The following is a 24158-nucleotide window of genomic DNA, read 5'->3' on the forward strand; positions in this document are numbered from 1 at the left end:
GGTTATGTATCATTGTTTGAGATATTTTATGTTCGTTGTTTAGTTTTGTTTCTCTGCTACAAATTGTTATTATAATTCTGTCAAAAACTAAAATTTGGTATAAAATTTAACATTTTATCAAAAAAAAAATAACTACAATGTGTCTGAGTGTGTGCACATCTCCTTAGTGAATGGCATGAAGTCTCTACGAAATGGATGCTCTGAGAAGTTTGAATCCCATGGCCAAACATTTATATTATCAGTTCCGATTTTTTGTGGTTTCTTTTTGTAAAATCTATCACCACTATTTAAAAAAAAATACAAGAGAGAAGAAAGACATTAAAGAAAGTTAAAGAAATCCATATATGGGGTGTATTCAATCGAGAGTTTCAGATGACTTAAATCAAAATAACAAATCAATTGTTGTGAGTTTTAAAAATTCATTTAAAATTTCAGTTGAATTGGTATTTTATAAAGTATTCAGAAATCTACTATTATTGAAAATAATTAAAGTTATGAAGTTTTAGAGTTTTCAAAAGATTTTATAGTTATTGGGTGGGGTTGATGATGTAGCGGAAACTTTAAAAGATAGAACTATAGATCCGTTGATTTTGAGAATACCCGGAAAACTAGGATTATCACAGGGATTTTATTTAGTCTAACACACCTAAAATCAATGTCTTCTTAAATTCGTTGAAATCACCCATGATCTACCAAAAATAAGGAACAAAGAGAAAACTCTCAACTTTATTAGTCAATTAAAAACTGAATGGAAGTGGTGAAGGGAGGGCTCCAATTGGTAGAAAAAAATCTGTAACCCCCTGGGGTTATCCTGCGCTGAATTGGAAGCGGTGGAAGGCGAAACTGAAGAAAATATATCAACCGAGCCTGGAATTCGTTCAAAAAAAGCAAAACTTGTAGTGGTTTTTACTGATTTAAAAGTCCATATCCGGTGTGGGCGTTAGAGCACTGAGAACATCCAAAACCAAAAAGATGCAGCATCAATTTCTTAAGTAAAATTTTAAAACTCAAGTTTTATGTGATATTCTAAAATGGTTTGACAAAAATCATTTTAATCTCTACAATTCAATGAAATCATCTATAACATCACTAAAAATTAAATCATCTCAAAATTTAGATTGAATACGTCCCATTAATAGTAGGGACTCAGAAGGCAAATTCTGGTATAAAGACTAAACAATAACAGCGGAAATTATTTTTGTGATTATTTTTAGTGAAGAAATCCAATGTTATGCCGGGAAGTGATGGCTAAGTTTCCTTCTACCTTTTTTTGAATGAATGTTAAATTTATTCAAGACAAAAAAATATTTTTACGATATACTAGGATAGGCCCGCCCTACGGGCGGGATTTAATGGATCGATATTTGTAAAAGATATATTTTTGTGTAAATTTTTTTGTATGTTAAATTGGGGGTAAATATAATTATGTTGTTTACACCAAATTTCAATTATATAACTAAAAATGACCGGATTCTAAATATATTGGCTGTTTTATAAATTGTAAATATATTGGATTTTTGTCGAAAAAGAAAAGAAAAAAATCAATCGGATTCAATCAAAAGCGAGAAAAATATTTCAATAAAATTAAAATGGTCAGATAATTGATAATTGTTTTCAATTGTGATGAATTTTTAAGAGAGAAAAAAAAAATTTGTATCTTAACATTTTAAAAAGCTTCAAATGGTTATAGGTTATGAAATTATATAATGTAATAATAAAAAATACGCATTGAGCTATTTTGGTATTTACAACATCTCTTGAAATTTAAAATAACTGCCACAAAATTACATGAAATGTAGAAAATAATAATCTTGAAACAAACTAATGCAAAATATAATGTAGAAAATAATAATCTTGAAACAAAATAATGCAAAATATTATGGAAAATATTATGGGATGAGGACCAAATAAATATTTAATAAAAAAGGAGAAAAACAATGCAGACAATTAGCCATCCACACGGATTCTCATGTGTTATATTAGTCTATTGGATTGGATTCATTGAAAAATATGCTGACATTAGCCATCCACTCGTATCTTTCATGTCTTTGCTTCCAAACCTTTTTTAATGTTTTGGTTCTTTTTCTGGTTGGTTTTTTCATTTTGTATATGTTCTTTTCTCTGGTTCCTTTTTTGTGGTTCGTTTTTCATTTTTATATGTGCGTAGTTTTGGAGATGTATGCGGGTGAGCCATGGTAAGAGGTTGAGTCACGTGATCTTGTGTCTGTTTTGTTGAGTGGAGAAGCGCCTGAGATTCCAGAGTGTGTGCCGTCAGATGCAAGGGATTTTCTAGAAACGTGTTTTGCAAGTGATCCTGAGAGTAGAGGAAGTGCTTTGGGTTTGCTATTGCATCGATTGTTTGTTAATGCATAAACGAAACTACAAAGGCTATACTTTTGTTGATCTTTAGCGTCTACTATTTTCAAACCAATTTTAATGTTTTATAACATATAAATTCTGATTAGGTATTTATTTGGAGTACATATCAATTTATACATAAAAACAAACGTATAGAAACTTATCCATACCTGACTACTGAATCCTTTCACGGTTGTGTATATTGTATTCTTGAGATGTTTTTCTTATGTTTAGAGTCCCATGGGTATCTAAAACGTTATTTCAGTCAAGAATAAAGCGACAACAATTTAAAGGTAACTACAGAAATAGACTGTTATTCAGTAACCTATACATTGATGATAGGACAAAAGAGACTTCAAGAGAAAAGAGCAGAGTAAAAGAGTACATTCCAGGAATCAGGTAGACCAGGAAGATACCAGTGGCTACAATCATAACCAGGATGGTTCCAATGTAAGCACAAGGATGAGTATCTTTACGGCGTTGAGATAGACCGGTTTCTTCAATCTCCTCATCACTTTGTTTAAAATCACCCAAGCAACAGGTGACCCTCCTGAATATTTCCTCCCGTAGAATGGCTGTGTGCGACTCTTACATGACTTCATTGGCTCTCCCCAATCCCTTCCACTGCCAACAAAAGATCGTCTAGATAATGTTAGAGAATGAGATAACCATAATCACCTAGACAATAACGTACAGTATCAAAATAATACTCATGGCAGGTTTTGAGCACATCAGGATAAAATATTCGTCTCAGTGCATAAATTTTAAAGAGCTATTATACATAGATCAAATGGTCTTTAAATTATCAATTTCTTGTATAAAGATTAAAATTAAAATGTTTATGATTCCCTAATAGCTATGATATGCCTAGAAAATGCTTAACCAGTAACATCAACTACCCATTGAAACAGATTTCTTTGTTTGTTTACTTACTCGGTGAACAGGAGAAACACCATTGAAAAAAACCTTGGTCTTAGATGGATTGACAAATGCATTAACCCATCGAGCCAAGTGGTCATCCCTTTGTAATAAGCGACCAGTCTGTTCATGTCTTTGTACAATCTGTCCCATCTTCCATGTATCTGGGCCACACAAACACATGTAGACGTCATCAAATGAGTCAAAACTTAAAAACGAAGAAAACAAAAAGCCAAAGAAAATGTACGTCTGGATGTGATCGATATGGGTCCACTAATGCCAACCATTGAAAATCAAGACGTCCATGCCTCTCCACAATTTTGCCTTGCTTAACTACCTCAATGATTCCGTTGTAGAAGACGCTCTGGTATGGTTTCCCTTCCCCGGCGGAGATGACATAACCCACCAGATCAAATACTCCAGGCTGTGCAACATGGAGGAGTTTGATCGAATGCTCTGGTATGGCTACACTTTCCATTTTCCTTTTTCTGTATATCACTGTCTCTTGCCATGAACCACAAAAAATGTCACTCAACCTGAAAAACATTAAAAAGCTGAAATTTTAAAACACATCGAAAGATCACTGCTTCTCTACACAGCCTAAGTCAGAAACATTAGATAAAACAGGAAACTTTACAATCTAAAGTGAAGTTTGTCTCCGAAAGAAAACTATTAAGTAAACAGAATAAGATTCAACTTTCATGGCAAATCCTTTCCATCAACTTCCTGTAACAAAAACAGAGACAAAATCAGAATCAGAATTCAAGGCAAATCCTTACCATCGTCTTTTTCCAGCATAAACTATATATAACCCATCATCCTCAAATCACAAACCTGCAAAAATGGTAATTTCAAATAAGAGCAAAATCTAGTAAAACTCAAACAAAACCCAGATTAGTCTGGCTCAGCGGTGGTAATCCTCTGTACAGCCTCTTCTCTCTTCCTCTGCACTCCTCTCTGCTCTTCCACACCGCATCGCTTTTTCTGGTTCGTCTTCACCCTTTGATTATTCAAACTGCACCCAAATCAAAGCCACACAGTACACAGATGATAAGAAAGTAAATAATTTGTAGATCTAAAAAGGAGGAGGAGATTCGTTACAATTGATAGAGATGGCAGTGGAGATAGAGAGACATGAGCAGAGATCTCGCGAGGGTACAACGCAGAGTAGCGGAGGTGCAGTGGCGGAGTCGGCGGCGCAGTGGCGGAGTCAGAGACGCAGTGGCATCGAGAGAGGTCAGACAGCGTGAGAAGCATAACTCAAGATGGAGAAACCCCTGAGACTTCAACGGAGAAGCTCGTTTATAAGGGAAGATGAAAAGCTCATCGAAGAAAACGATTTATGAAACGCAGAGTTTAAAGAAGAAGGGACAGGTGTCGCGCCAAAAAGACTGAATTTCTGACGTGGACGTCGACGTGGACACCCCAGGAGGGATGAAAAGCTTATTTTATATATAAAGATGTGCCATTGTTTAAAGGAAAACTTCGAAACTGTTTGAAACTACTTCAGAAAATTTCCTTCATCCTTCTTTTCTCTTTCATCTTGTTGAGAACCAAATTCCTATAGCTTTGTTATATCTTCCATTAGCACATCCTCGTAGAGAGTCTATACGGTTTCGGACAAGTTTGCCAATGTGCTTGACTATGTGAGTTGGATTCTGTGGGCATTCGCCATGTCTCCTGCAGTTTCTCTCTCTCCAAAGATAGTATAAGACTGCCTGAAATGTGTATCGGATCAGACACAGAGCTGTGCTCTCACTTGTCGTATCCATCAACAAAACAAGGAGCTGGGTCCAGTCGTTTGTGTAGCGCAAACCTATGAGTCTTTGTATCAAACTTATCCACACCGTTTCAGAGTAGGGGCAGCAAAAGAATAAATGGGCTTTTTTGCAAAGAACACATGTAGAATCACCCTGTGGATTGCGAGCCAAGTTATTACAGAGAATTTTGGTGTGGCAGCAGAAAACCATACTACCTGAGACCAACTTACCTTTGGGTTCGGTGTTCTGATCATTTGCCACGTCTGACTAGAACCGAAATCTTGATTAAATCTGTCTCCAAGTCCCTGATGTCATCCATCTGTCTCAGACCTTGGTTTCTCAACTTCAAAATCTCGTTTTCTATGCAGATCAGTATGGGATATCTTTTTTTGGTCAGTCAATATGCGATATCATAATTTATTAAACGTGTAAGTTAGATTAAGAATTTGTAACCATTCTCTTAAACAGTCCACTAAACTAATTTGTTAGACTTGTTTGAACCAGTATTAGCAGGCACAAAACGTTGTGGTTACCAGTAATAATTTGCTAAAAACGGATTCATCGAACAATTAGTTTACTGATAACGAAAAAAAAAATCATCAAAACACTTCCAAAGGTCACATTTTTGTTGATTCTAGAATTGACTTACAACTCGATACATCCGAGAAAACATATTCGTTGAATCAGACAAAGATATCATAGGTGCAGCTGTGCAAGCGATTGGTTTCTTATCATATCAAACTAATGATGAGGCTACGATACGTACGTCTTTTAGAGAAACCTGTTTTAGACTTTTAATAGAAAGGTCTATTGAATGGAAAAAAATTTATCAGATTTTGAAATTGTATAAATACGTATTAAAACTCCTGTTCGAAACTACGCTAGGAGCTAGTCGGGCGGCGAGTCCGGACCTAGCGAGTTACCGAAAAATCGGAGAGTACTCGGAGATTACGTGGGACCTAGTTTTAAATACAATTTAATATATTTATAATATGTTTAGTTAATTTTAAACATGATGACACAAGTTCTTATACATAATTATAACTTTTTAAAATAATTTTTTGAAACGATCTCCTTTAAATTTATCGAACATTTAGATTTGGGCGTGCTTGATACGAGAAAATCCCTAATGTAGTATATATGTGTTTGTTTTGGGTTAGATAACTAATTGTAACTATTTAGTAATCAATAATTATACAAATCTATCAATAATGAGTAAAAATAATCAATCGTATTTCAGCTAAAAAAAACAAAAAAAACAAAAAAAAACAAAAAAACTTAGGGGTCAACGCGGGATTGGGCGGGAATTAAGCGGTCAAGTCGGGAATTAGGCGGTCAAAAGCGGGTCAACGCCTGGATTCACCGATTTGGCCAAACTCGCCGCGGCCACCCACCGAATAGCGCCCAGACGGCCGCCTAGACGGCTAGGCGACCGCGTTTTTGAACAGGGATTAAAACATTATATACTGGTTTGCGGAGCTCGCCGTGCCCTGCTCCTTCGAGGTCCGGTTGCTTTGGTCCGTGCTCGTTTTTGTTGCTTAGCTGGTCTCTAGGTTTGGTTCTGCTCATGTTGCGGGTTGAATCTTTTGTCGCATTAGGTTTTGATGTTTAGTTTAAATTCCGTAATCAGCTACTGGTTTTCTTTGTAATGTCTGTCACAAACTTGAAAATTTGGTATAATATTTAACATTTTATCAAAAAAAAACATTATAAATTGTGTATTCACATCTTTAGTATACTTTTTTTTGTAACACATTCACATAAATAGTATACAAACTTTAAAATATGTATTTATCTCAGTTGTGTTTCTCTTTAAAGTGTTTATAAATTTACCTTGTTCACAACAATTTTATGAAAAACAAGACAGACTGTAAAGGGATACTCTTCTGGCTCGGCTTAACTCAAGGCGGGGTCAAGGATTGTTATCTCGATGGGTCAAGCTAGGCTAGTTATAACTTCATGCTAACTTAGCGCTCGTAAAAACCTATTTTCCATTGTTGGTATAATATTCTCATTCCGTGACAAAAAAAAAGTATAATATTCTCATTTTAGGGGAAAAAAAATCTTGAAGCTGTTTGTTAAATACTTAAACTACACAACATTTTTTTGTAAAAGAACTACACATTCCGGGTGGTAGTGGACGGGCCTTGAATACAGAAATATTCCGGATTTGATCTTTCTACTGTAGAAACAAAATCACATTGTTCTTTTCATCAAGACTGCCAAAACTGCCGATACGTGCGTATAAATATCCAGGAAAAAATCTTCCGTGAACTGCAATTTCCACATAAAAATTAGATTTGTGTTTGTAATAGATCCGAGTTTAATCCAGTTGTCCAAATAAAAAAAAACCCGAATTTAATCCTTTTGCAAACTACACACCAATTTACGCGATAGGTTTCGAGGGCACGAACATTGGGCACGTGACTAATCAAAAATTGTAAGCAAATAACGAACTAACTATATCTTGTTAATTAATACGCGACTACAAAGTACAAACATATAATTTAGTCGTCAAAAATCTGCGGTGATATCTTTCCAGGACCAGTGGTTACCAAACCAAGTCATACACTCATCCTCGTTTAGTAACAACCACAACAATTTTTCAAACAAATGCGTGTCACCTTATCTTGGGATATTTTAGCAGCATTCCTTTCTCTTTGGAGTTCTATATTACTACGTTGTTATGATAACAACTCGGGACATAAGATAATTACTAATTTCTTATTGATTGTCAAAGACTGCTCCTTAAATCTTGATTTGTAAAGAACCGGTCAAGCTCTTTTTATTGGAAAACTTCACATAAAAACCATCTTATAAAATGTGGTGATGTGGTGATGTAGCGATTAGGGCAAAAAGTTGGGTTGTGTATCATATGTTATTTATTGCACACATAGAACTGTATCCTGATTCTCTGTAAAGAACAACAGAACAACCTGCATATTTGTGGAATTTTCAGTAAATATACCACGAACTATATGTTTACTATTGAAATAACTGATAATACTCTTGTCCAAATCTAAATTGCATTTGTCCATATTTAAGACTCCTAAATGCTTATGTGAAGAACTATGCATCATTAGTCTCTCACTAAAAGTTATCAACACAAACTTAAATATCAGTATAGCGATTTAAATATTTTGAGAAATTCAAATACAAAAATATTAATATATTTTTTTACGCTCATATTTTGAGAAATTCAAATTGATCACGAGTGATCCTCTAAACGTGTTCCAATGTAACTTTGATTTCAAAGTACGTAGTCTTTAATGTAATTTCAACCTCATCTCACTTTCACATGGTTATAAATATTGCTATCGTCTGCTTGTCTTACAATACAATTACAACTAAAAAAATATATTATATCTCCCTCTCCCTACATCATATCTTCTGCACAAAGTTAGAAGGTAATCTTACCCACTTTTGTCTCTCTGTCATTGTATCTGTTTCATTATTAATAAGAAACTCATATTCTCTATCTAATTGAGTAATTTTGTGTCCATATGTTTTCTTGATTTATTCCAACGTTGCATCTTTCTTTGCATGGGTATAGTGTTCGTAGGTAAAGTTCTTTACATTGATCGTGTCAAGAACTTTATAAGTGTTCTTCCGAAGCTTTGGAAGTTTTAGTTTCTAGGGTCCCCACGTTACATGTTTTTTCTTTTGGGTCAGTGGGGGGGGGGGGGGGGGGGGGGTTTACTTCCCCTTAACATTCTACGTATATATCCTCTTAAAATTTATTAAATAGATCGAGAGAACTAACATATTATTAATTGATTCTAAATAAACTGTTCCTTATTGTGTAGGAAGCAAAATGAATGAGTGGTGTATCGTTATTGCAATCGTTTTCTTTGCATCTATACTTGTTGCAAATAACACGAGAAAGACAAAGAAAAACCTACCTCCCGGACCACCACGACTTCCTATAATTGGAAACTTGCACCAACTCGGTTCAAAACCTCATCGCTCCATGTTCAAATTATCTAAAAAATATGGATCTCTAATGTCCCTAAAGTTTGGAAATGTGTCCACAGTTGTGGCGTCAACTCCAGAGACGGTGAAAGACGTCTTGAAAACTTTCGACGTTGATTGTTGTTCACGACCTTATTTGACGTATGGTGCAAGACTTTCATACAATCGCAATGATATCGGCTTTTCTCCTTATAGCAAATACTGGAGGGAATTGAGAAAGTGGACAGTTGTGGAACTCTTTACCGCGAAAAGGGTCAAGTCTTTTGGACATATTAGAAGAGAAGAAGTTGCCTCCTTGGTCGATTTCATCAAACAGTCTGCCTCATTGGAGAAACAGGTTAACTTCAACCTCAAGTTTATGAAATTGTCAGCAAGTGTGATTTGTAGACTTGGATTTGGGATAACTCTTGAAGGGAGTAAACTTGAGAATACTTATGACCAAGTCATTCAAGGGATCATGGAGGTTATTGGGAGTTTTGCGGCAGCAGATTTCTTCCCCATTGTTGGTGGACTAATCGATAGGCTCACAGGGTTACATAGCAAATGTGAGAAGGCTTTTAAAGCAATGGATGAGTTTTTCGATGAAGCTATAAAGCATCATTTAGATGATGAGAGTATTAAAGATGATATCATTGCCTTGCTTCTCAAAATGGAAAGGGGAGAGATTGGACTTGGAGAGTTTCAACTTACTCGAAACCACACGAAAGGAATTCTTCTGGTAAGAAAATAAAAAACTTATATAACATTTGAACCCTATATATTGTCTAATTTTATCTTTTTTTTGGTTGTTACAGGACATTCTTACTGCGGGAATAGACACTTCTGCCCAAACTGCAACATGGGTGATGACACATTTGATTAAAAACCCTAGAGTTATGAACAAAGTGCAAGCCGAGGTGAGACAAGTGATCAAAAACAAAGACCATATCACAGATGAAGATATAGAGCAACTGGAGTATCTCAAAATGGTGATAAAAGAAACATTAAGGATAAATCCACTTGTGCCACTCCTAGTTCCAAGGGAGGCTTCAAAAGATATAAAGATCGCTGGTTACGACATTCCAAAGAAAACATGGATTCATGTCAACGTTTGGGCTGTTCACAGGAATCCAAACATTTGGAAAGATCCAGAAGTTTTCATCCCTGAGAGGTTCATGGAAAATGATATCGACTATAGAGGTCTAAACTTTGAGTTGTTGGCGTTTGGTAGTGGAAGGAGGATGTGCCCTGGTATGGGTATGGGTATGGCTTTGGTACACTTGACTCTTATCAATCTTCTTTACCGTTTCGATTGGAAGCTTCCGGAAGGAATGGATGCAAAAGATGTTGATCTTGAAGAATCATATGGAATTGTATGTTCTAAAAAAGTTCCACTTGAGCTTATCCCAGTCATTACTCATTGGACTTGACTTTTTATATAGTGTTATTTTCATATTGTAAGATGTAATCTATGTGCACAAAAAAAAATGATGTAATCTATAAAAAGTGTTATTTTCATATTGTAAGATGTAATCTTTGGAAGTGTTTGGGGTCCTTATCATTATCAATAAAAACACTGTTTGATGAATCCATTCTTAGCAAATTATCTCGAGTAACCCCAACTTTTATGCCTGCTAATACTTGTTCAAAATTACAAATTCTTGATCCAACTTACACATCTTTAAAATAAAAATATGATGTGATATTTTGACCAAACCTAAAATCTACTTACTATACATGAAACTGATGAAAGTAGAAGAGAACTTCACCATCACTATCCGCCTAACACGCGGATTTCCTTAATTTTGTTGGTAAAACATAATTACAAAAGAATAATTCTCACTACTTTTTGAAAAAAAATTCTTGTTGTTATAAACTGTTTTTATTTATATATATATATATATATATATATATATATATATATATATATAAAATCACCATATTATCATATATGTGCGCATAGCAGTTTTCTCCTCGTTTCTCTTAGAGAGAGAAATTTCTTTCTTCATCTCTCTCTTAACAAATTCTTAATCTTTCAGAGGGCTGATGAAGATTTAGTTGTTTTATGTGAATATTTTTGATCTTATGATCGATTTTGATTCCGCTTGTCGGATTTTAAATTCGTTTGGACAAGTCTTCTCGTGTGTTGTTCAGTGCTTTTGTCCCTTTAACATGCTTTAGATTTTTTTAATTTTTTTGGTAAAAACATGCTTTAGATTTTGTTTGCTTTGTTGGGTTTTATGGTCATTTTATTATCCCTAAATCTTTCCAGGAGTATAAATCTCTACCCATTTAATTTTCCCCTTGTATTAGAGTAGAGTCTCTCAGATTAAAAGAATATGGGTATGCTGGAATTTATGGTTCAGTTACAAGAAGATTCAATAGAGTCGACTTTCTTCTAGTGAAGTAACGGTCAAACAAAGATCTCCCTTTGATTGATTTCGAAAGTTCCTTGTTCTATCTTTCATGTGATTCATAAACTGCTTAGCAATGTTTTTAAGGTAGTAAGGTGAAAAGTGCTTGAACAGAAGGTACAAACTCTGTTGGATCAACTTGAAAGAAGATAAGCTTAACCGAGATATGGTTAGGATATATTGAAGTCCTGATTTTTAGGAGCTATCTAAATATCTTTATTGTTATCTTTGAGACTTTGATTTTATATAAATACGGTGTCATCGAGTTGTGATATATCGTGAGTTGTGGTGCTTTAGTTTTGAGTCTGATTTTCTAAAGCTTGAAGTGAGTTAATAAGAGAGTAATTCTTATTGAAGTTTAGTTTGAGTTCTTGTGTTTTTGTCTAATCGTTTTCAACATTTGGTATCAAAGCACTAGGACTCGATCCAAGCGAAAGACAAAGATGGGAGACCTATCTACGGTCGTGTTGAAACCAAAGGAGGGTGGACCTTCTACGTTCAGCTGTCCTATGTTGACTGCAGTTAACTACACTATATGGGCAATACGAATGAAGGTGTTGCTCAAACTACATGATGTGTGGGAAGCTATTAAGGGAGAATCTACCGATGCTGTGAAGAATAATACTGCGATTGCAGTACTTTTTCAATCCATCCCAGAAACACTTATACTGGAGGTGGGAGAACTCGATACTGCAAAGAAGGTTTGGGAGGCAGTAAAGTCGAGACATATGGGGGCAGAAAGAGTATGTGAGGCACGTTTGCAAACTCTTGTTTCAGAGTTTGACAGACCAAAAATGAAGGATGATGAGAAAGTTGATGATTTTGTGTGGAGAATATCAGCAATTTCTTCAAAATCTACTGCACTTGGTGAGAAGATAGAAGAAACCAAGATGGTGAAGAAATTTCTTTCAAGTCTACCGAGAGGCAAGTACATTCGTATCGTTACCTCTCTTGAGCAAGTACTTGATCTGAAGACTACGAGTTTCGAAGAGATTGTTGGACGTATTAAGACATTTGAAGAACGAGTTGCGCTTGATGATGATGAGACACAAGAAAGAAACTTATGTATGCAAATTCTGACTCTCACTCTACCTCAAACCAAGAAAACCACGGAGCATATCGTGGAAGAGGACGTGGAGGAAGGTATTATAACAGAGGTAGATGAAGAGGAAGATATGGTGGAAGAGGTTATGGTGAAACAGATTTGCCGAGAATAACCTGTTTTTGTTGCGACAAAACAGGACATTACACATCTACATGTCCTGACCGTCTCTTGAAACTACATGAGGTAACATAATCCAAAGAGAAGGAGGATGACACAACAGAGGCTGAAGAATTGATGGTAAATGAGGTGGTATATTTGAACAAGAAGAATGTACTACCGCAGGAGTTTGAGAGCAACTCAGAGAACGTGTGGTATTTGGACAATGGCGCATCTAACCACATGACGGGGAATAGAAGCTACTTCAAATCCATCAACGAGTCAATAACAGGAAAGGTGCGGTTTGGAGACGATTCACGTATATACATTGAAGGAAAGGGCTCAATCATTTTCAGTAGCAAAGATGGAGTCAAGAGAATCATAACTGATGTCTACTTCATTCCTAAGCTCAGAAGCAATATTATTAGCCTTGGACAAGCTACAGAGCACGGCTGTGAAGTTCTAATGAGAGATAACCTCCTTACGCTAAAGGACAAAGATGGAAGGGTCATAGCAAAGGCACAGAGGTCACCAAATCGACTTTACAAAGTTAACATTAGTAAAGTTGATCCAGTGAATTGTCTTCAAGCTGCAACGATGAGTGCTTCGAGTCTTTGGCATGCTCGTCTGGGACACATAGGGAGAGATTCTTTGGCCAAAATGATCAAGAATGAATTGGTGATCGGTATACCTAAGATTGACGTTGATAGAGATACCTGCTCTCCTTGCTTGCGAGCCAAGCAGATACGAAGATCATTCCCACAAGCCACCAACTACAGAGCTGGAAGATTACTGGAGTTGATACATGTAGATATATGCGGTCCTATCTCCCCTCAGACACCATCGAGAAGGAGATACATTTTTGTGCTTATTGACGACTACTCTCACTACATGTGGTCCATTCTGCTGAATGAGAAGGGAGAAGCATTTGAAAAGTTCAAGCGTTTCAAAGCAATTGTTGAAAAGGAGACTGAAACAACTATTTAGACGTTCCGAACTGATCGGGGAGGTGAGTTCACATCGACAGAGTTTACTTCATTCTGTCAAGAAGCTGGCATCATCAGGCATCTCACGGCTCCGTATTCTTCGCAGCAGAATGGCGTAGTAGAAAGACGTAACATAACACTAATGGGAATGACGAGAAGTGTGCTTAAAGGCATGGAGTGTCCTAACTATCTGTGGTGGGGAAGCTGTTCGTCACTCTACGTATCTCATAAACAGAGTCTCCACACGTGTTCTGGACCTCAAGACACCATATGAAGTGCTGAAGGGTAAGAAGCCTGTTGTTTCTCACATACGCATCTTTGGATGTGTAGGTTATACCAAGGTTGACATACCACACCTAAAGAAGCTTGAGGATCGATCACGTATGCTAGTGCATCTTGGCACTGAACCTGGAACAAAATCATACCGGATGTATGATCCAACCTCAAGAAAGATAATTGTCAGTAGGGACATGGTCTTTGATGAAGACAGAATGTGGAAGTGGACGAATGTTACAGAGGAAAGCAGAGGATCATTCAACTTAACATTTGGTGTTTATGGAAACAGAGGAATTGATACAGTTTTTGACGAGGAAGGCACAAACGAAGGAGATAAACTCACTGTGGCTCTACCAAGTCAAACTACTGATACTCAAAACGTGGAAGCAAAATCAGACGCTACTAATGAAGAAGATGTGACAGTACTTAGAAGATCCAACAGAGAAAGTAAGAAACCAACATATCTAGACGATTACGTGCTTCTAGCTGAACTTGATGGTGAGAGATTGCTCTTGAGTCTCAACGATGAGCCATGGGACTATGATGAGGCAAAGGAGAAGAAGGTATGGTGTGATGCGTGTGACGATGAGATAGCCTCCATCGTTAAAAACAAAACATGGGAACTAGTTGACTTGCCTCAAGGAGCAAAACCCATCGATGTCAAATGGGTGTTCAAGGTAAAAAGAAATGCTGATGGAAGTATAAACAAGTTCAAGGCAAGGTTGGTTGCGAAGGGATACATACAACGACATGGGTTGGATTTCGACGAGGTGTTTGCTCCTGTTGCTCGAATAGAAACTGTGAGGTTCATCATTGCTCTGGCTGCGTCAAAGGGTTGGCAGGTTCATCATTTAGACGTCAAGACAGCCTTCCTACACGGTGATCTAAAGGAGGAGGTGTTTGTGTGTCAGCCAGATGGCTATGTAGTGAAAGGCCAGGAGAACAAAGTGTATAGACTGCGAAAGGCGCTCTATGGATTGCGACAAGCTCCGCGAGCTTGGAATGAGAAGCTTAACAAGGTTCTTGGAAGCTTGAGTTTCACAAGATGCTCAAAGGAGCCAGCCTTATACCGGAAGCAAGATGGTGATCACATACTCTTAGTGGCTGTCTATGTTGATGACCTATTGATTACAGGGTCAAGTCTCAGAAGCATTCATGAGTTTAAAGTTGGAATGGCTAAGAACTTTGAGATGAGCGACTTGGGGAAACTAACTTATTATCTTGGTATTGAAGTAGTTCAACATTCAGAAGGAATTACGCTAAAACAAGAGAGGTACGCCATGAAAATACTTGAAGACTCGGGGATGAAAGACTGCAATGCTGTCTATGTTCCCATGGACTCAAGCTTGAAGTTATCTAAAGCAGAGAATGAGAAGAGCGTGGATGAAACATAGTACATGAGGAACATTGGATGTCTGAGATACTTACTCCACACTAGGCCTGATCTCTCGTTCTCAGTTGGTGTTCTCAGCCGTTATATGCAGTCGCCAAAGGTGTCACATGAGGCGGCATTAGAGGTGGTCCTGTGGTATCTAAAGGGAACATGCGACTATGGTATATGTTTCAAGAGAGCTGAGGAGAGTCGAGTTGTTGGATACAGTGACAGTAGTCACAATGTAGATGAGGATGATGGACGGAGTACAACTGGACATGTGTTTTATTACGCTGATTGTCCGATTACTTGGAGCTCACACAAGCAAGAAACCGTAGCATTGTCGTCGTGTGAGGCTGAATTTATGGCGGCGACTGATGCTGCTAAACAGGCTATTTGGCTTCAAGACTTACAGGGCGAGATACAATGAGTAGAGTCTGGGAAGGTTGCTATCATGATCGATAATAAATCAGTATTAGCATTGACGAAGAACCCCGTGTTCCATGGACGCAGCAAGCACATTCACCGACGTTACCACTTCATCTGCAAATGTGTAGAAAATGAGCTGATTGAAGTACATCACGTGGCTGGGACTATGCAGAGAGCTGACATACTGACCAAACCGTTGGGAAGATTGAAGTTCACAGAAATGAGAGAGCTCATAGGAGTAGAGGATGTGACAAAAAAAGATTTCAAGATGATGGGGGAGAATGTTGGATCAACTTGAAATGAAGATAAGCTTGACCGAGATATGGTTAGGATATATCGAAGTCCTGATTTTTAGGAGTTATCTAAATATCTTTGTTGTTATCTTTGAGACTTTAATTTTATATAAATACGGTGTCATCGAGTTGTGATACATCGTGAGTTGTGGTGCTTTAGTTTTGAGTCTGATTTTCTAAAGCTTGAAGTGAGTTAATAAGAGAGTAATTCTTATTGAAGTTTAGTTTGAGTTCTTGTGTTTTTGTCTAATCGTTTTCAACAAACTTATTGTAAGATGTTGCTTCACGGTGGGAAGAGGTGGAAAGACCTTCGCTGGAGGGACAGTCAACGTGGTGGAAGTTTGCATGTAGCAGTCACGTTTTTACCGGCCGAACATTGCATGCATGAAGATTGAGTTTTGATTCCATTTGATATATAAATTTGTGTATAATTTAGTTTAGTTGTCTCACAATCAAAACTCATCACCAAAACTCATCTAATGCCCAAAGGTAGAGTCCACCCAGAAACAAGTTTGTAAACAAGTTCCAGCTTTATCTCCAGGGAAAGAATTTGAAGACCTGGACGTAAGTGATCACCTAATTTCTCCAGACCAGCCCACAGCAGGTATATGATACTTAACCGCCTTGAATACACTTACTTGCTTACTTAATTTTTTCTGCATGTCATCTACTTTTGATGTTTGTATTTTATTTTTTCAAACTTGATTCCATTAGGTACACATCGGTGTTTCATAATGGAGAGAAAGTGATAGTGAAAGTACAAGTGACACATGATCTGTGGAGTTTTTATAAGGTTCTTCAATCACCGAGTATTAGAACCTTTTCTGACACACTTTCTATTTTTTGGCACTTTTAAGTTTTGGAAACTTATGTATAGTCCACCCAAAATCTAGTTTGTAAATGGGAAGACCAACGAAATTTTATTAAGTGACGACGTTGTAACATAGATTTGCAACAGGGATTTGATAGAAGAGTGACTCATTCCTTTCCTATATAGTAAGTAGTATATACATCTTTGGCTAAAAATGGACAAATGTTTTTTTGCCGACAGAACATCAGTGAAATGTAAAATCTATCTATACTCTAACAACCTATCATTTCCGGTAAGAAAAAAAAGAATCAAAAGGATTAAGATCCTTATGTTGACTTCTATGCAAGGTGCAGTTTCCTTCTTATGTCATCTCCCTGCGAAAATGATCAAATCCAGTGTAAGAAGAAACGCAAATAAGCCAAAACAGATTCCGAGAAGAGACCACATTGATGACTCACTGTACGTTGATGGTTCTTAGCAGACCTCCCATATTTTGAGTTTCTAGAGTCTCGTCTCGAGGTTTTCCCATGTAGTCTCTGGATAAAATCTTGTAGGTGGTTATATATACTGCAGATTCCAAACCATAAAAAGAACACAAAAACAAATGTCAGAAACTGGCTATATAACAATGTGTAAATGTCTGTAAGAAACTACTTTACCTAAGCCGGTGTCTGTTACAGGCAGCAAAGAAGGCTACAAACCCGTTCAATATACTCCTGACAGCACGAAAAACCTGAAAAGTTGAATCCAAAAAAACACATTTAGTAATAATGGTTGAAGCTGAAAGGATTCAGATTCTCTTTATTGTATCAGGGCGTTGGTTTACTGACATGAGAAAAGAGTTCGTCCCACAGTGTACGCCACATGGAGACTTCATATGTCTTGACAGCTTCTTGCGAATCTGATGCAAGCTGAAGTACTCTGCTCATGTACTGCCATAAATCTCCGAGAACATCGAATATGTATGAGAAAGAAAAAGCTAAACCGCTGGCCAATGCAGCAACCGCTCGGAACGGTCCTTTTAACACTTCCGATATGATCCAAAATAGAGGCAGCAAAACCGCACTCGCTGCAGAATTGAAAAGTAAAAGGATCAGATTTTTGATTATATGCGTAAGTGAATATGAATAGTGATGCTTGTTTTTACTTACTGATGTTCCAAACTAGCGAGATGGGCAAAAGGACTAACTCCACCACCTCGCCAACAATATTGTAACAAGACTCGACCACTATCCAAACCACTGAGACCAAGCTCTCAACAGTCTCCGCCAGCGAGTTCCACAACGGCATGAGCAAACCGAGAACCTCCAAGAGAGGATTCACCAGAGGCATCACGAGCAAAGAAACAAACGACTGCACAGCGCGTGCCATCGTCATAGCCCACTTGACAGCTTTCTGAACGTTGTGAAGGAAAAGCATCGTCCCCAAGTACTTTATCCGCGACACCATGTCCCATGTTTCGACCCAATCAAAGAGCGGCCCGCAGAGCCGAGATGCAGTGGCCTTTAGTACGGGGACGTTTTTGTACAGGTCGTAAAAGCCGATCACAACGGTGATGATTGATATGATCACGTACAGTGTTCTGGCGAGAAGGCACATCCATGGTCGATAAAGATGGCAAAAGCCAGGGTAAGACTGTAGGAACAGGACCCAAGAAGGGAGACCAGCTTCGAGCAGAGTGAGCAAGCGTACGTCAGACATTATAACCTCTCGGAATTTGAAGGGTAGATCCCGGTCACCAAATCTGACAAGAACTAGGACATCTTTATACTCAGTTGGTTCAATGATGTTCTCACCATCAGGTACATGGCTTTCCCAGTGGTCAGTCGAGTTATCTTTTCTTTTGGGTGTTTCCTCCATATAGTCAAATTCAACTCCGGTGCTGACTGCCTTTGTCACTCTTCTTCTCTTGTATGGTCCGGTCAGAGGCGGTGTGTGCGGCTCGTTCTCATCATAGTTTGCATTTGAATGGTCAACGCTGAAGACACTTCTTGAGCAACAAGGAGAGTCATTTGTTTCGTCGTCATCAACAGGAGAAGTTTTCGAGAAATCAGCTTCGGCATCATGAAACTCCTCTCCTGAATGTGTTTACAGTATAGTGTTTAGCTTACTTGAGCTAGAGAACAATGCAAGGTTGAAGCATGCAATATGTATCACCAGTTAAAACAGATTTATTTGCCTTAGGAAAATAATATCTAAAGCTAAATTAGAACAAAGGAAGTTCTTGATGAGAACGGAACAATAATACCTTTAGTTGTGTCAAGATATTCCATCAAGCAAGATCTTTCAGATTTTGATCCAGAGAACCACTGAGACATATTTGTTACAGCTTGATCGATACTCTCAAACTCCCACCTTCGCATCAACTTGGCTTCAATAGCAAGAGAGGTGTCTGTCTGCATAAAAGATAATACATAAAAGTAAGAAACAATAAAAGCATACAGTGGAGAATCGCAGGGAGAGAGTACCTGTAGCTCATTCAAGTAATTGATACCCCTCACATTGTCCCATTCAACTTCAAACACGATGAAACCATACAAGGTCTTGTGCAGCTGCTTTTTTAGATACAAAGAGCTTGGCAGTTTCTTTGCAGGTATTTTGTTCTTCGAAAATGTTGTCGCATCAATCAATGAGAACCATTTCTTGAGCTCTTTTATTCTCTTGTCATTGGGCTGGGAACACGCCTCCTCTTTAGGCTTCTCCTCCTCCTCCTGCTTCTGCTTTTTCTTCCCTTCTCGACCTTTCGAGTTTGCAAAAGGGGAGAGTCTGGACTGCAAACGAAGATAGAATGGTCAGTTCACCTGAAGCGAGACAGCAAGAAAATGTACTTGGAAGCAGTTTTTACAAACCTTTGTAACCATAAGTTGCCAGAAATGAGCAGATCGGGTGCCTGGATTCAACCACGGCCGGTTGTCCACCAATATGTAAATCTTCTTACTTTTATTGCCCATGAAAATACTGAGATCAGAAAGATATGACTGCAAGTCTCTGAAAACCAAAGAAAAAAAAACAGATAAGCAGAGAACATCAGGCACATAAAATGTGACAAATCTACGAAACAAACACGTATCTATTAACACATTAAGTGCTTTTACTGAAAAAGAAGGCAACAACACACATTGAGATTCAGAACAATCACACACGCAACAACGCAACCATATTGCCTTTCCAGGGAGAAGAGAATAATATCATGAAAGTAGACAAGAGAATTGCTGTTTCAAACTATAATTCACTTCAAAGGAAGATGTTTAATAATATTAACACCAAGAACTGATACTACTTCAGACTCAGGAAAGGAATATAAAATCCCAGCATCAGAATCCTAACAGGCACTCGGGAAACAAAAATGCAAGTGCTTTCATCAACGCACAACTTTCATTCAAATTGTCAAAAGACCCAAAAAAACCAAAAGAGAACTTGTTTTGTGCAGGAAGGACAAAAGGTAGTTTGCCTTTAAAGGTTCAACAGGACTTGTTATATTGTAAGTAAAAAGCAAAAGACAGTACAGTCCTTCTAAAACACAAACAGGTCATCACATAATAAAGCTGCAGAGAAACAAACGGACATGAGGGGTGATCTCAACAGAGCAAAGAGAAATTTACCCGATCTGGAGACTGGTCAAGGGGAAAACACATCTCGCTTCTTCAGCATTCCCCATCTCAACACCCACCGATATGATTTGCACTCTGATCTCTCCAATTAAACCTCAATTTGACCTCAAAATCACTGGGAAAAGAAAATTGAACAAGAGGATTTCGTCATTAATCAAACTCCAAAACACATGAATTCATCACAAAGAAGAAACTAGGCTACGAAGACCGTCAAAAATAAAATTGATTGGTAATAAAGACTACTAACATTAAATGTAGAGAGATTTTGTCAAAACTGTGAATACTTAACAGACAAGGAAACTCTGAGGCTAAAGAAGAAGATTAATTAGAGCTCAAAATAGAAATATAAATCGAACCAATACCGCCCGCCGGAGAAATTGGACCACGCCGCGACAACGGATCAGAGAAAAAAAAAATCTAAACAACCATTAATGTCGCCAACAAAACTGAGAATTTCAAAATTGAGAAGAGGGAGGGAGGGAGGGAGGTAGAGAATTTGGGTTTATTACTTGCAAGTTGCAACGGAAGAGAAGAAGAATAATATCTCTCCAACGAGACAACAACTCAAAGGGGTAAAACTGTAAATTTGATAGCCGAGGAAGACGGAGAACAGAGGCGTGTGCTGGTGTTAGTTAGTTAGTTTCGGTGCCAGTGGTCGTCGGTTTTTTTTTTATCGTCACCGGAGCACGTTGGAGAGACGAGAGACAGAGCTTATGGCAAGGTTTATTATATAAATAAAACGCGTGGGATAAGGTCCTTCTTTGACAAGCGCGTGCAGTTTTTTTAATTTTCAGATTATTACCTAAAACTGAGAAAATCTTCTAAGAAGACCTTAAAATAATTCATTTGACCAGCAAAGCATACATGAAAAAAGGAAAGAATTTATTTAAGAAAAAGAAAACTTTCTACCCTTACATACAAATATAAATAAATATTTCAATATAAAATGAAAAATTAACTTTTTTATTTTTAGTAAAAAGGTCAATTCAGATATTTTTCTATTTTGGTTATTCAAAACCTTTTTCATTATTTCAAAAAAATTAATTTTGAAATACGAGAATTCCCTTTCAAACAATTTTAAAATTATTATTTTTAAATATTATTGAAATAAATATAAAAATAAATATTCGTTAAGTTTTATAAAAACGTAATTTTGATATTTTTATATTAGGGAAATTCCTGTAAAATATCCAAAATTTTGTTAAACTTTTTCACTACTCAATTTAATATGTCAACTAATTATTTTACTCATTTAATACATCAATTTTAAAAATTGTAACTGTTTTAGTACCCATATTTTATTTATTTTAATAAAATACTAATAAGTTTCAAATGGAATTCAAAAATAATCTCTAAAATGTTTAAAAAAAATATTAGAAAATTCTAAATTTATTTTTTGTTTGAGGAATAAATGTAACTAAACTGTGTATAATCTTAAAAATTGTAATTAAAGTTTTAAGTTTTAAATACTGAATTTAATTTGTTTTCTGAAAAAATTATGTTTTCCTTCAAAATTTCTTTTTTATTTAAATTAAATTTTCTCCGTAGTTTATTTACCTTCTTTTCTAAATTTTAAAATAAAATTAGAAATTTTAATTTTTTCTTAAAAACTTATTAGTATATTGAATTAAAATAAATAAAATTTGGGTATTGAAAATGAAAGTAACACAATTTCAAAAGTATATGTATTAATATGAGAAAAATAATTATTTAAAGTATTCAACTGATAAATAGAAAATTTTAGGTATTAAAAAGTTAAAAAGAAGTTAAAAAAAAGTTTAACGAAATTTAGTTGTGGTATTTTTATGAAATTTCTCTCCTGATATTAAGGTGAAAGTTACATTAAAATTATAATGGTACTCTTCTTATGACAAAAAATATTAAATTGACATTTTGTAGAAATAAAGAGAATTTTATTTTTACTTATTCAATAAAACATTTTAATCATTTTGATCATTAGATTTATATAGTAAGTTTTGATTTCTTTGGAATATCCATGTTAAATGAAATCTCAGAGTTTTCATGACTATTTATTTGTTGAATGATTAATATTATGATAGTATCTCCTTTATTAAATGAAACAGTAAATTGAAAATATCTTCTTTATTTATTTTTATTTTTTTTGAAAAGCAAATATCTTCTTTATTACTAACAAAAAAAAATTAAATATGAAATAATATTGTGTAGAACTGAAATTTCACGCATGGGAAAAGAGACAATCAAATTGCATTTACTAAAGTATTTAAGACCTGTTGACAAGAAAAAAAGTATTTAAGACCTTGGGTTTTCTTGGACAGCGTATCATCGTTGTGACAATGCACGAATATTCATCGCCTCTGGATGGATGGATGGATACATAAATTAACTGCAGATATTAATTGGGTTAATTGAACCGCACGCATCTGGAAATAAATAAATTATAAGCCTTGAAATTTGATAAAATAATTTATCATTTGATACTCCCTCTGTTTCATAATAAGTGTCATTCTGAGCTTATTTTTTGTTACACAAAGAGTGTCATTTTACAATTTCAATGTAAATTATACTAATTTTCAGCTGAAAATTAATTGCAAACTGCATTGATTTTATAAATAATTTTATTTATCTAAAATACTATTGGTCAAAGAGGTATAATTAATTACAACCTACATATATTTCAACAACTTTCTTAATCTGTGTGAAAAATGTCACAACGACACTCTATAAGAAACGGAGGGAGCAGTAAATGTACAAGCAAAGTAGCATATGCTTTGAACGAGACGGCTTTGAACAAGTATAATTTTTCTCTTAACATAAATCTTCTTTTATCTTTTTATTTAAAGCGTCAATTTAAGTAAAAACACTAGAATACTATTTCCCTTGTATTCAAGCAAGTACATATGCTTTTGTATTTCTGGGGTTTATGAAAGAATTTCCAATATAAGAAACAAAACCAAAGAGGGAAACAGATTAGTTCTGGTTTGGTATTTGTTAAAGAGCACGCGTTCTGGGCGCGTGAGAGTACAGAGAGAGTGGCCCAATAACAAATCAAAATTTGGACGTATGTGATCGTCTCGGTTGCGAATACAAAATCCACGGAAAATGTATGGAGAGAGCACTCGTGGGTGGGGTCCTTGACGCCGCTTTATAATTCTATCTACTAGAAGCTACGTAATAATTGAGAAAAAAAAAACAATGCAAAGTGATGTTGTTGTTTCTCAATAATTTATAGACCTATGTAAATGTCATTATTGCAGAATCACGTTACTTGCATTATTGTTCATTAGGAATCTTGAGATCGATCACAAACGTTTTAACTACTTATTTCATGTAATAGACATTCAGATAAAATAACTTGGAATAGTTGAAGTGGTTGTGCATATTCCATGAACTTGATTTGGGTTTTTGTATTTCTCCTGTATACTAGTATATACCATTCTTATGCAGGTCCAAAAGGTTTTGAAAGCAAAAAAAAAAAAAACAATAAGAAATTTATAAGTTATTAGTTAGAAAAAAAGAAACAAGTAGAAGATTAAAATTTCCCTGGACTTTAAAACCATATGGCATCAACCAACTGGAAAACACAAGATTTATTTAAGAACCGGTCAAAAATTAGGGAGTGTTATTCGATCACTGATTTAAAATTAGTTATTAATATTTTGTAATCTATCAAATTTTTAATTTTTAAGTTGGATTGATTCTAAAATCTCTCAAGTATACCTTGGATTTTGAATTTAATAATTTGTTCATGAGAATCCATAAAATATTATCTGAAAACAATTCAAAATACAAAAAACTT

At 36.0% G+C, this 24158-nt stretch overlaps 4 protein-coding genes and 1 long non-coding RNA gene across 6 annotated transcripts; 3 read left to right on the forward strand and 2 right to left on the reverse strand.

The window, feature by feature from the left end:
• Nucleotides 1–2601: 2601 nt before the first annotated feature.
• On the reverse strand, nucleotides 2602–4608 carry LOC108844185 (uncharacterized). The gene is made up of 5 exons (XM_018617405.2): nucleotides 4378–4608; nucleotides 4056–4291; nucleotides 3524–3812; nucleotides 3292–3440; nucleotides 2602–2982 (listed from the first exon to the last, which is right to left on the reverse strand). Exons 3-5 carry the CDS (start codon nucleotides 3752–3754, stop codon nucleotides 2787–2789), a joined length of 576 nt encoding a protein of 191 aa, XP_018472907.1. The 5' UTR covers nucleotides 3755–3812; nucleotides 4056–4291; nucleotides 4378–4608; the 3' UTR covers nucleotides 2602–2786.
• Nucleotides 4609–8248: 3640 nt separating this feature from the next.
• On the forward strand, nucleotides 8249–10563 carry LOC108846110 (cytochrome P450 71B11). The gene is made up of 3 exons (XM_018619324.2): nucleotides 8249–8443; nucleotides 8843–9726; nucleotides 9803–10563. Exons 1-3 carry the CDS (start codon nucleotides 8335–8337, stop codon nucleotides 10415–10417), a joined length of 1608 nt encoding a protein of 535 aa, XP_018474826.2. The 5' UTR covers nucleotides 8249–8334; the 3' UTR covers nucleotides 10418–10563.
• Nucleotides 10564–15261: 4698 nt separating this feature from the next.
• On the forward strand, nucleotides 15262–15666 carry LOC130510062 (secreted RxLR effector protein 161-like). Its single transcript, XM_057006408.1, has one exon. The coding sequence runs from the start codon at nucleotides 15262–15264 to the stop codon at nucleotides 15664–15666; it is 405 nt and encodes a 134-aa protein (XP_056862388.1).
• Nucleotides 15667–16156: 490 nt separating this feature from the next.
• On the forward strand, nucleotides 16157–16885 carry LOC130509153 (uncharacterized). The gene is made up of 2 exons (XR_008943292.1): nucleotides 16157–16562; nucleotides 16673–16885. It is a non-coding gene; the product is annotated as an uncharacterized LOC130509153 (long non-coding RNA).
• A 34-nt stretch (nucleotides 16886–16919) lies between these two features.
• Nucleotides 16920–21091, reverse strand: LOC108844249 (uncharacterized). Of its 2 annotated transcripts, none has more exons than XM_018617470.2 (10): nucleotides 20890–21091; nucleotides 20372–20495; nucleotides 19619–19757; nucleotides 19238–19540; nucleotides 19018–19165; nucleotides 17921–18847; nucleotides 17600–17838; nucleotides 17429–17502; nucleotides 17228–17336; nucleotides 16920–17143 (listed from the first exon to the last, which is right to left on the reverse strand). In XM_018617470.2, exons 2-10 carry the CDS (start codon nucleotides 20425–20427, stop codon nucleotides 17108–17110), a joined length of 2031 nt encoding a protein of 676 aa, XP_018472972.1. In that variant the 5' UTR covers nucleotides 20428–20495; nucleotides 20890–21091; the 3' UTR covers nucleotides 16920–17107. The 2 variants fall into 2 exon arrangements, with proteins under 2 accessions (XP_018472972.1, XP_018472973.1); XM_018617471.2 differs by lacking the exon at nucleotides 20890–21091 and adding an exon at nucleotides 20743–20887.
• Between the last annotated feature and the right edge of the window lie 3067 nt (nucleotides 21092–24158).

The sequence above is a fragment of the Raphanus sativus genome, chromosome 3 (genome assembly GCF_000801105.2).
Source record: "Raphanus sativus cultivar WK10039 chromosome 3, ASM80110v3, whole genome shotgun sequence".
NCBI classification, from domain to species: Eukaryota; Viridiplantae; Streptophyta; class Magnoliopsida; order Brassicales; family Brassicaceae; genus Raphanus; species Raphanus sativus.

Coding starts and splice junctions, on each gene's coding strand:
- LOC130510062 (XM_057006408.1), top strand. CDS start 15,262: ATGAGGAACATTGGATGTCTGAGATACTTACTCCACACTAGGCCTGAT.
- LOC108844249 (XM_018617470.2), bottom strand. CDS start 20,427: ATGGGGAATGCTGAAGAAGCGAGATGTGTTTTCCCCTTGACCAGTCTC. Junction 19,758..20,371: donor TTGACCAGTCTCCAGATCGG/GTAAATTTCTCT, acceptor TTTGGTTTTCAG/AGACTTGCAGTCATATCTTT. Junction 17,144..17,227: donor CTAAGAACCATCAACGTACA/GTGAGTCATCAA, acceptor TCATTTTCGCAG/GGAGATGACATAAGAAGGAA.
- LOC108846110 (XM_018619324.2), top strand. CDS start 8,335: ATGGTTATAAATATTGCTATCGTCTGCTTGTCTTACAATACAATTACA. Junction 8,444..8,842: donor CTTCTGCACAAAGTTAGAAG/GTAATCTTACCC, acceptor CTTATTGTGTAG/GAAGCAAAATGAATGAGTGG. Junction 9,727..9,802: donor ACACGAAAGGAATTCTTCTG/GTAAGAAAATAA, acceptor TGGTTGTTACAG/GACATTCTTACTGCGGGAAT.
- LOC108844185 (XM_018617405.2), bottom strand. CDS start 3,754: ATGGAAAGTGTAGCCATACCAGAGCATTCGATCAAACTCCTCCATGTT. Junction 3,441..3,523: donor CATATCGATCACATCCAGAC/GTACATTTTCTT, acceptor TGTGTGGCCCAG/ATACATGGAAGATGGGACAG. Junction 2,983..3,291: donor GTGTTTCTCCTGTTCACCGA/GTAAGTAAACAA, acceptor TTTTGTTGGCAG/TGGAAGGGATTGGGGAGAGC.